The 12087-nt window shown below is 43.4% G+C and overlaps 1 protein-coding gene across 5 annotated transcripts; it reads right to left on the reverse strand.

Annotated features, from left to right (window-relative positions):
• Positions 1-8529: 8529 nt before the first annotated feature.
• On the reverse strand, positions 8530-12042 carry LOC311275701 (uncharacterized protein). 5 transcript variants are annotated; one of them, XM_084384890.1, is made up of 5 exons: positions 11805-12042; positions 11676-11725; positions 10376-11572; positions 9128-10182; positions 8622-8939 (listed from the first exon to the last, which is right to left on the reverse strand). In XM_084384890.1, the coding sequence occupies exons 1-5, from the start codon at positions 11831-11833 to the stop codon at positions 8697-8699; spliced, it is 2574 nt and encodes an 857-aa protein (XP_084241016.1). In that variant the 5' UTR covers positions 11834-12042; the 3' UTR covers positions 8622-8696. The 5 variants fall into 5 exon arrangements, with proteins under 5 accessions (XP_084241015.1, XP_084241014.1, XP_084241013.1 ...); XM_084384889.1 differs by having other exon boundaries at positions 8530-10326; positions 10568-11572; XM_084384888.1 differs by having other exon boundaries at positions 8594-10182.
• Between the last annotated feature and the right edge of the window lie 45 nt (positions 12043-12087).

A 12087-nucleotide genomic window follows, 5' to 3' on the forward strand; every position in this document is an offset into this window, starting at 1 on the left:
GCAAACGGAGACGTGAAGTCGGACACATTCTGGTTCCCGTGGTGACCGCTCACGTGGTGTTTGCATACTTTACCACAGTTGAAGTGAAATAAATGCAATATTTGCCAAATAATAGATGTTTCAGAGACATTTTCATTCAATACTTTATGTACTGCTTCATACAGTGTTTGAACAAGAATAAAGTTCAACATAAGCTACTATCAATGAAGTGGAGTCTACGTTTTTTAATCAGTTTTAATTTGATAAACATGACACAATATAACATCGCAACGACATGAAAAGAGTGTTTACTTTTATAAAAAAAAGATTGAATCCGGCCAATCGTGGAACAGCTGTGTCGTCATCAGCCCTCGTGCAGCCCAGTGCAGCCGCTCTTGAGAAGCTGCACTGGCTGAGTTCTTCGGCTACTCTCGAATAGCTCTCGCGGTACTTTGATGGCATACGTCACAGTCACGTGGTGTCGGCGCTGTATCAAGTCGGACAAAATTTCTAACCGGCATGCACTGCTTCAAGTCAACCGACGATCGGTCTGCGCAGAGCTGCATGAAGTCGAACAAGCCTGAAGACACAACTGTTCCACGATTAGCCGAATGCACCGATGGCAACGATCACGTGTGTTTCGTGTTTTTTACAGTCTATGGTTTATTAGAACACCTTAAGTTCCATGTTCACAAATCTGTTTTTTTTTTATAACAGTAACATCTTTTCATGTAGTTGCGATGTGATTGTGTCATGTTTATCAAAATAAAACTAATAAAAAAACGTAGACCCCACTACATTGGTATTTAAATAATATAGGCTTATGTTGAACTTTTTTCTTGTACAAACAGACGCAGTATTTAGCAGGCTACATAAAGTTTGGAAACCTATCTGAAATGTTTGTGTATCTGGCAAATATTGCATTTATTTCACTTCATCTGTGGTAGAGTATTCTAATACCACGTGAGCAGAAAGTGTCCAATTTCAGCTCCTCCACTCCTGCACGCTGCAACTCTCGCCAATCGGTTACATCCAGCCGCAGACGTAGTCAAACAAACAAACGTAGTGTTTTCTCTGTTTTTTCCACACTGGAAAAAGTTTGTCCTAAGGCTGACAAACTTAGAGTGGTTAAAATTTATTTTAAAACAATGTTCCTGGACATTATAACTTCAACGTTTGTGTGTGCACTGCACATTTTTACGGGAAACAGCAGACAGACTGCCTACAATGTAGGCTATACGCACAAAAGCTTAAAGGGATAGTTCACCCAAAAATGAAAATTAGCCCATGATTTACTCACCCTCAAGTCATCTTAGGTGTATATGACATTCTTCTTACAATCTGAGTTATATTAAAAAAATGTCCTGGCTCTTCCAAGCTTTATAATGGCAATGAATGGTCGTATATTTAGGAAGTTTCTTCGTGTCGCCTATAAAGGCACATGTTACGAATTCACAGTCCTACCCTTTGGGCTCGCACTCAGCCCTCAGACTTTCTGTCTTGTGTGCAGAGGTGGGCTTAGCTCCCCTGAAAATCTCAGGTCAGCAGATTTTGACACACATAGACGATTGGCTTATTATAGCCGAATCGAAGGAGAAAGTGTTGCAGGACACCCGTGTGCTCACACATATCACATCTCTCGGTTTCAGGGTGAATGTGAACAATAGCAACCTTACACCCAGTCATAGTGTGATTTTCTCATGCAAACTCAGTCTCCATGCAAGGGTCTCTCTCAAGAGTCCTGTCTGTCGCAGTTCAGAGAGGGGGTGGAAGTGCAGTATCGCACATGGCTCAGGCTGCAGGGTCTTATGGCTTCATCTATCCAGGTTTTGCCCTTAGGACTCTGCCCCTGAGAATGAAAGTGTTTATGAAATTGGTTTGCACGGCAGCTCTGCGCCACTGGAAGAGCACAGACTTTTACGCACAGGGAACCCCTCTGGGCACAGTGATGTTGTAAGTCTTGACGACAGATGCGTCCTTAACAGGCTGAGGGCAGGGCAGAGGAGGGCAGAACGGTGAGCGGTTTGTGGCCGAGCAGACTACGTTCAGCGCACATAAATAATTTAGAGCTTGACCATATGGAAAGCTCTGAATTATTTTCTGCCTTGCCTGCAGGGACATCATGTGCTCGCACGCTGTGACAATACCACAGTAATGGCATACATTAATCATCAGGGCAGCTCTAGCTCACAAGTTTTTGGTGTGGAGCATGCGAGTTTTCCTGTCGTGGATTTCTCCACTCGATTTCAGAGAACAGGGGTTACAACAGTAAACTATTGTTATTGTTATTGGTGCTTTAGTTTCGTGATTGTGGTGATTAAAGGACAAGTTCGGTATTTTACACTTAAAGCCCTGTTTACAGATCATTTCTGATGAAATAGAACGGTTAAGATTAAAATTTGGACACATGCTGCTGTCCCGAGAATTTTAGGTTTATTTCGCTTTCCCCAAAACCTCTAGAATAGGTGCATAGGTGCACTCGAACATATCCTTCCTAAAACGCATTAAACTTTCGTTTACAAAGAGATGAAACTCACCGAGTGGTCAGGGGTGTTCACTGATATGCTCATACAAAAATCGCTGCAAAAGATGCTTTCCAACAGGTGTTTTACCATTCGTTGTAAAACTGTGGATCTATTTTTCCAAACGTCTCACACCCGTAGATTCTTCCGTTGAGAGCTTGAATAATAGACACTCCAGCCCAGTTGGTGGCGATAATGCACCTTTGCCAATTGCAAGCAAACCGCTGGCATTTCATTGAATCAGAGCCCGTCTACGGAGAGCCTTGGCACTTCCTATTAGCCCCATTGTATCGATCTTGGTTGCAGTTCCAGTAGAATTCCACTGGAGGTGATCGCGGGCGAGTGCAGACTGAATGGGAGTCTATGGGGCTAGACGGCTAAATGTGTCTCTTTCACCCGATTGCCGTTGAGAAATCTCAGACTTTATTGTAGGTTTTGCAAGTTCAACATGGGTTATAGGTCGAAAGTTGAATGAACGAGTACTTATTTCTTTTCGATTTCTTACAGGTTGAGTTGTTGTTGCCCATAACACAGCATTCTGACGTCATTGACATTTTAAAAGACTTTTTAAACCAAATAAGTGGCTCTAAAAAATCTAACACCCAGCAATGTGTAATTTCTTTGCATCTCCTTTCGAATACAACATTCAAATTACTAGACAAAAAATTATATCCTGAGAAAAGTGGATTTTGAGGGTTTTTCGCCATAGACCTCCATTCATTCTGCACTCGCCTGCGAGCGCCCCCGCATGGACAGAGACGTGTTACTGCAGCCAGTCCAGAAACCGGAAGTAAGCAGAGAGTGCCAATTCTCTTCCTATTAGACATTCTCTGATTGAATACACAGAAGAAGCAGAAGAAGAAGCGGCGGAGTAATACCAGAGCCCGTCTACGGAGAGCCTGCCCACTCCCTATTAAGCCCTATTGTACCGAATTTTGGCTGTAGTACCACCAGAGTTCCACTGGGGGCGATCGCCATGAGTGCAAAATGAATGGGAGTCAATGGGGCTAGACAGCTAAATTTGTCTCTTTCACCCGACTGCCGTTGAGAAATCTCAGATCTGATTGTAGATTTTGCAAGTTCAACATGGGTTTTAGGTCGAAAGTTGAATGAACGAGTACTTATGTCGTTTTGATTTCTTACAGGTTGAGTTGTTGTTGCCCATAACACGCTAGCATTCTGCTAATGACGTCAGCATTCTGACGTCATTGACATTTTGAAAGACTTTTTAAAGCAAATAAGTGACTCTAAAAAAGCTAACACCCAGCAATGTGTAATTTCTTTGCATCTCCTTTCGAATACAACATTCAAATTACTGGACAAAAAATTATATCCTGAGAAAAGTGGATTTTGAGGGGTATACCGCCATTGACCTCCATTCATTCTGCACTCGTCCTGTGAGCGCCCTCATATGGAATCAGAGTGGAACTGCAACCAGTTCAGAAGCCGGAAGTGTAGTGAGAGTGAAACTTCTCGCCATATTAGACATTCTCTGGTAATACCGTACCTCACACAGCTCTTTCAATACAAGTCAATGGAGTTGGACAAAAACTACGATAAAACCTGTTGGAAAGCATATTTTGCAGCGATTTTTGTATGAGCATATCAGTGAACACCCCTGACCACTCGGTGAGTTTCATCTCTTTGTAAACGAAAGTTTAATGCGTTTTAGGAAGGATATGTTCGAGTGCACCTATGCACCCATTCTGTAGGTGGGGGGGAAAGCGAAATAAACCTAAAATTCTCGGGACAGCAGCATGTGTCAAAATTTTTATCTTAACCGTTCTATTTCATCAGAAACGATCTGTAAACAGGGCTTTAAGTGTAAAATACCGAACTTGTCCTTTAACATGCAAACTGCATAATAAACATGCATATATTCTTGAATATACAAGAAAAATATTTAAAGAAATAGTGTCCCTTTAATTAAAGACCATATATGCTCTGAAAGTGTAAACCCATTGACCACAGCACAATTAAGTTTAAAGCCTTTATCTGAGGCCGTCTGGCGAGCAGGGGTGCCGTGTAAAAACTCCTTCAAACATTTTAAAATTGCTAAAATGTGTAAAAAATTATTCATTATGTAGCCTACCATCAATCTTGGATGTCTCTAATAACAACAACTAACGCACACAAATGTATAATAAAAATGTAAATCGTAAGTTTTCGGCGTTTAATTGCGGGGTGCTGTATGATTTCATTCCTGTGCTTCATTCCCAGTGCACAAAGCTGCCTCTTTTTCATTGGTTGTTGCGCTTACGGTCAAATCACACGAAAAGTCTGTGTTGCCACGTATTCACATAAATTCAGACTTTGGTTATGTCCCTGCTGTCAACGATAACGCATGCGATTAATGTTTTTTCAGTTTAGCGTATTAAACATATTTAACACAATTAACGCAGCATCCGTTTTTTTTTTTCTGTGATCCTTTGGCTAGCGTTACATTATATGATCACGTTCTTCTTCATGCAAATACTTGTAAACCTTTAAAGCGACAAGACAAAAGAGAACGCGCTGTTTTGTCCAGCTGACACACATGACAGGAAGACACGTGCCAGAATCGACTCTCTCGCACTTGAACGAATAATAACAGAAAACTAGATAAAAAAGTTTGTAGACGAACTTTAAGTTGTCATGAAAAAAAGCCTTGCCAGAAAGTTTGATGAAGTTTTAAAAGCCTGAAGTTTGAAGGTGTTTAGTTTTAAATAGTTTAATTTTTAGTTTAGCAGGCTAATTATAAAAGTTTGAATGCTTTCAGTTTGAAATAGTTTAAGTTTTAGTTTAGTTGTTTTAAAAGTATGAATGTTTTCAGTTTGAAATAGTTTAAGTTTTAGTTTTAGTTTAGTAGTTTGAAGTTTGAAGTTTGAAGGTCTAGTCTAGGGTTAGGGTTAGCTAATGGAGTCTAAAGGGGGTCGCACACCGGACGAGAAGCGCAGCGCCACGTCTTTAAGATTCGAACACATTATTATGACCGCCGCTAGCGTAGCTAGCGAAAGCGGTCATATAGGGATTGTCAAAGTTTTTTTTTTTCTTTTTTTTCTGTCAATCTACTGAATTTTCCGTCAACGATACCAGGGACACCGAAACACCGGGGAACATGAAATTTGGTGAGCATGTAGCCCCACTAGACTTTTACGGAAAAATTTCGTTTGGTCCCCGGGGGCCACTCCCCCCCCCCCCCCCCCCCCGCGCTGGGCCCCCCCAAACCCAAAAAATGCAGTTTTTCCTAAATAACTACTTGAACCGTGGAACCGAGGATGAAGAAATTTTTATGGTATGTTGGTCTTAAGGGCCCACATCAACCTAGCCCATAATTACTCATTTGTGATTTGCGCCCCTCCCATAAAAAATGAAAATGCAATATTATTCTGCTTTAATCGCCCCTATCTTCAGTGGAAATGTTCAGAACTGCACCATATTTCATGTGTATGATTAACTTGACATCCTCTGGGGGTATGCTAAGTTTCGTAGAATTTCATCCATGGGGGGGTATAAAATAAATTCATTTATGTGCACATTTAGTGACTGTACACTCATCGGCCTGTAGATGGTGCTGTTGAGCGAAGGGTTGCTGGTTTAGGATGATACTGTCACACACACACACATGCAGGAATACAAACAAACACAAGCATGCACACACACTGACATCCACACGCACAGACACACACCCATACACACACATACAAATCCACATGCACAGACACACACACACAAACACACATGCGCACACACAAACACACACACATACACACACACACAGACAGACATGCACATACTACTACTTTTTATAGGTATATACATAAACACGCAATACAGCCAAATTGCTCCACGTCATTTATTTTTGTGGAAAGCCAGTGCAGGCCTGAGCGGCGGTCATATTTTGTACCGCCATGCGGTACATCTAGTTCTCTATCAGTGTACACACACCGGCGGCGCCATTCGGCGTCTGTCCGCGGCGCCCAGCTACGGCTCAGGACCTTGTTCAAAATCCTGCCGCGACACAGAGCGCCATACATAGTTTTATATTAAATGTAGCCTACATTTATTTGTCTCAAATTGTTGTTAATGTTTATGCTGACTTCACCCTGTGCTGCAATATACATTTATTTTTACATTAATTTACAGAAATCAGCTGCGTGGATGAAAACTGCTGATGTTATCGGATTTTCAGGTGATAGCCTATTCTCAATTCATTCAGTTAACGGACGCTCTGAGGTAAAGTGAATTCAGACTGCAATATTTGTATTTAATTATACAGTACAATCATAACATAGTAGGCTACAGACATTATCTTAATTACATAATGTCCTTGAACATAACAATATTGCTGGCCATAAACTGAGAACGATGTGCGATACCTCGAGTTGCGCTTCTCGTCCGGTGTGCGACCCCCTTTAGGACCTCTCCAACTGTCAAAATTTGAATTTAGTTTGGAGTTAGAATGAAAGAAAGAAAGATTAGTTAGAAAGAAAGAAAGTTTTAAAAGATTTAAGGTTAAAGTAGTTTATAGATAGATAGATAGATAGATAGATAGATAGATGGATAGAGTAGAAATATTATAATGGAAGCTTAAATGAGTCTTGATTGATTAGAAATAGTAGGCTACATAGAATGGCAGCTAATGGACTCTAATCTGCCTATTTTTGAATTTAGACAGTTGGAGTTTATAGATAGATAGATAGATAGATAGATAGATAGATAGATAGATAGATAGATAGATAGAAATAGTCAGATGATAGATAGATAGATTTTAGTCTCAGAATAATAATAATAATAATAATAATAATCTTAAATAGCCTACAATATCAGTAAGTTGGCTTTTTCAAGCCAACTTAAGTATGCAAGAACAATAGTGATACCTTGCCTTTGGCAAGCACCACTAATAATAATAATCTTAAGTACAATATCAGTAAGTTGGCTTTTCCAAGCCAGCTTAATTATGCCAATGTCCTGTTTGTTGAGTATCCTCATAAGAGCAGTCTTAAATGAGCGTAAAGAGTTGTGAGAAAATGGGACGCGCAGAAGTGACAGCAGAATCAAAGAACACAGGTATAACAGAGAAAATTACTTACTGCTCTTGACTAAAGAACACTTGTAGCTTTAATAAGGATTAATCTATATTTAATTTATCATTTATGCAGTGAAGACTAAAGTGTTTGATAACTTTATTCAATTTCTGTGTAATTTCTACCTGTTAGACAGGAGGGGCACAGGTAAACATGACATTTATGGCTTATGTGAAGATTATTTTAAGTTCACTTACATTAAAAGTTATTTTGGAGCCTATAAATGTTAAAATTGATAGATTTCAATACACTGTAATGTTGAATGGTGATAAATGTTTCAAAGTGAAAAAATAAATTAAAAATTCACTCAAGACATCAGTAGCAGTATTGGTATCATTGATACTGGCCTTTATTCACAAAAAGATGCCATTAAACAAGTATTTAAAATATACTGTCTTTATATTGTTTCTACATTAATTTAGAGATTAACTGAACTTATTACATTATAAAATATAATTAAAAAACAAGCTATCTTGTGCAATTACAACAAAATTATCTCAATATAAAAACAAATACACTGAGTGAGCAAACATTTAAGTGAGATTTGCAACAGTTATTGAGCAATGTTTATAAATGAATAAAAGCCTTAAACGTCATAAAGTGATCTCTTCAGAAGAAATGACTGATTCCTAGACTTTCAATGGATGAAAATATAGAAAAAAAATATATTTAGGCTATGACCGTATAGGTGCTTCCCCGTGGTATAGAAAATTGATACATTTCAAGATAACGTATCAAAGTAGTATCATGACAACACTAGTGTAGGGTGCCACAAAATCTTGAAGGGTGCTATGACTGAAAAAGGGTTGTGAAACACTGGTTTACACTATGAAAGCAATCCAGTCAAATGCATTAGACTACCTCTGGAAGTTGTTGAAAGTGGACAAGCGCAGAACATTTTAGACACCTGTTTTTAGCATCCACTTTTTTGATCTGATCAACCAAAAAGGCATCTCCTGTTTAAACAGGGCATAAGAAAGAAAAAAGCAGATTATGTCAAACAAAGATGAGGTCATGCTAATGCAGCACAAACAATACTAAGACTCCCAGGAGACAAGGTTACAAGTTTGTTTATTTTTCAAAAACAAAGAGCAAACAGTAAATGAAGAAAACAAGGCCAAGTATGCAGCTATGACTTCACTTTATGCAACAACCTCAATATGCCTGGAGATAAATGCTTAGTTTGAGTAGTCTGAGAATACAGAGGTGCTGGACCTTGAAAGCCTGGCTGGACTGACTGCATCAGACTCATAGCTTTAAGTGGTATTTTACTGGGTTTCTCCAAAGGTTTGGAACCAAGAACTGCTGACTGCAGGCCACTGGGCTGGACCACAGACTGGTAACAGGCTTGTGCTGACTGCAGGCCACTGGGCTGGACCACAGACTGGTAACGGGCTTGTGTTGACTGCAGGCCACTGGACTGGGACACAGACTGGTAACGGGATTGTGCTGACTGCAGGCCACTGGGCTGGACCACAGACTGGTAACGGGCTTGTGCTGACTGCAGGCCACTGGGCTGGACCACAGACTGGTAACGGGATTGTGTTGACTGCAGGCCACTGGACTGGGACACAGACTGGTAACGGGCTTGTGCTGACTGCAGGCCACTGGGCTGGACCACAGACTGGTAACGGGATTGTGCTGACTGCAGGCCACTGGGCTGGACCACAGACTGGAAGCGGGATTGTGCTGACTGCAGGCCACTGGGCTGGACCACAGACTGGTAACGGGATTGTGCTGACTGCAGGCCACTGGGCTGGGACACAGACTGGTAGCGGGCTTGTGCTGACTGCAGGCCACTGGGCTGGGACACAGACTGGTAACGGGATTGTGCTGACTGCAGGCCACTGGGCTGGGACACAGACTGGTAACGGGATTGTGCTGACTGCAGGTCACTGGGCTGGGACACAGACTGGTAACGGGATTGTGCTGACTGCAGGCCACTGGGCTGGACCGCAGTCTGGTAACGGGATTGTGCTGACTGCAGGACACTGGGCTGGTCCACAGACTGGTAACGGGCTTGTGCTGACTGCAGGCCACTGGGCTGGACCACAGACTGGTAACGGGATTGTGCTGACTGCAGGCCACTGGGCTGGGACACAGACTGGTAACGGGATTGTGCTGACTGCAGGCCACTGGGCTGGACCGCAGTCTGGTAACGGGATTGTGCTGACTGCAGGCCACTGGGCTGGTCCACAGACTGGTAACGGGCTTGTGCTGACTGCAGGACACTGGGCTGGACCGCAGACTGGTAACGGGCTTGTGCTGACTGCAGGACACTGGGCTGGACCGCAGACTGGTAACGGGATTGTGCTGACTGCAGGCCACTGGGCTGGACCGCAGACTGGTAACGGGATTGTGCTGACTGCAGGCCACTGGGCTGGACCACAGACTGGTAACGGGATTGTGCTGACTGCAGGCCACTGGGCTGGACCACAGACTGGTAGCGGGCTTGTGCTGACTGCAGGCCACTGGGCTGGTCCACAGACTGGTAACGGGATTGTGCTGACTGCAGGCCACTGGGCTGGACCACAGACTGGTAGCGGGCTTGTGCTGACTGCAGGCCACTGGGCTGGACCACAGACTGGTAACGGGATTGTGCTGACTGCAGGCCACTGGACTGGGACACAGACTGGTAACGGGATTGTGGTGACTGCAGGCCACTGGGCTGGACCACAGACTGGTAACGGGATTGTGGTGACTGCAGGCCACTGGGCTGGACCACAGACTGGTAACGGGATTGTGCTGACTGTAGGCCACTGGGCTGAACCATAGACTGGTAACGGGATTGTGGTGACTGCAGGCCACTGGGCTGGACCACAGACTGGTAACGGGATTGTGGTGACTGCAGGCCACTGGGCTGGACCACAGACTGGTAACGGGCTTGTGCTGACTGCAGGCCACTGGGCTGGGACACAGACTGGTAACGGGATAGTGCTGACTGCAGGACACTGGGCTGGGACACAGACTGGTAACGGGCTTGTGCTGACTGCAGGACACTGGGCTGGGACACAGACTGGTAACGGGATTGTGCTGACTGTAGGCCACTGGGCTGAACCATAGACTGGTAGCAGTCCTGTCCTGGATTTTGGCCACTAGGCCAGACAACAGACTGGTATCTAGCTTGAGCTAACTGCAGACCACTGGGCCAGTCCACTGATTGTGAGCCAGTTTGTGTAGGTTTTTGTAAACCAAGCTGGAGCAGAAACTGTGAGCTGGCTTGGGCTGGTTGTTGGATGCCAGATTGTGAGCTGGCTTGGGCTGGTTGCTGGATGCCAGACTGGTCCACAGACTGTGAGCTGGCTTGGGCGGGTTGTTGGATGCCAGACTGTGAGCTGGTTTGGGCTGGTTGTTGGATGCCAGACTGGGAGGTGGTTTGAGCTAGTTGTTGCATGCCAGACTGGGAGGTGGTTTGGGCTGGTTGTTGCATGCCAGACTGGGAGGTGGTTTGGGCTGGTTGTTGCATGCTAGACTGGGAGGTGGTTTGGGCTGGTTGTTGCATGCTAGACTGGTCCACAGACTGTGAGCTGGTTTGGGCTGGTTGTTGCATGCCAGACTGGGAGGTGGTTTGGGCTGGTTGTTGCATGCCAGACTGGGAGGTGGTTTGGGCTGGTTGTTGCATGCCAGACTGGGAGGTGGTTTGGGCTGGTTGTTGCATGCCAGACTGGTCCACAGACTGTGAGTTGGCTTGCACTGTAGACTGGTAACTGACTTCCACTAATTGGCCACTGGACTGGGGGCTGTTCTGCACCATTTCCTGGCTACTAGACACCACAGACTCGTTACTAGACTGTAATGGAGTTTCATAGTTGAGCTGTGTCGGCTCAGGTAGAGACTCAATGTGCATACTTGTACCCATTGCAGTGGTCACAGAACCAGAAACAAGACTGCCACTACCAGCTGAAGAGATCAGAGATCCTTGAAGTTCATTACTAGCATTAGAGTCAGAACCAGGCTCATGTGCATTAGTCACTGATCCAAAACCACTCCTGACAAAGCCACCAACTAGAAGAAAAAAAAAGTAAAAAAGGGGAAAATAAATAAAATAAAGACTCAAACAGACATGCTAGCAAACATGAATTATAGAATTTGCCTGGATAAACCTTACCACTTCCAATATGGTCACAGACACAAAGACTGAGAAGTGCCAAAGAAAACCTAAACACACACACACACACAAAAAAAAATTATTAGATGAATGCCAATTGTTAGCAAATACTACAATTTATCAGCATACCTTAAGAGTCGGCTAGTGGTACCCTCCATGGCCAAACAAAAATACAACAACTAACCACCTCAATAACATCACTAAAAAAACCATACAAAACATACTTGACTTCCAACACATATTAGTGTTGCCAAACGGGACTTTAGTGCTGGCAACTGCCATTTACCAATTGTTTACTGACAATCAGTTGTCATGGGGACATGTAATACTCAATTATTAGGTTCAGGTGTTTCAACTCTTGACAGCTGCCATCTCATTCAAGATATTTGCTTTTTTATACTATGATTAGGCC

This window comes from Rutilus rutilus (assembly GCF_951802725.1).
Source record: "Rutilus rutilus genome assembly, chromosome: 17".
NCBI classification, from domain to species: domain Eukaryota; kingdom Metazoa; phylum Chordata; class Actinopteri; order Cypriniformes; family Leuciscidae; genus Rutilus; species Rutilus rutilus.

Bases quoted from the DNA above. Each gene is read 5' to 3' on its own strand.
- LOC311275701 (XM_084384886.1), bottom strand. From the start codon at position 11,833: ATGGAGGGTACCACTAGCCGACTCTTAAG. The intron at 11,726-11,804 runs GTATGCTGATAA...GTGTGTGTTTAG, and splicing joins ACCACTAGCCGACTCTTAAG to GTTTTCTTTGGCACTTCTCA. The intron at 11,573-11,675 runs GTAAGGTTTATC...TTTTTCTTCTAG, and splicing joins CTGTGACCATATTGGAAGTG to TTGGTGGCTTTGTCAGGAGT.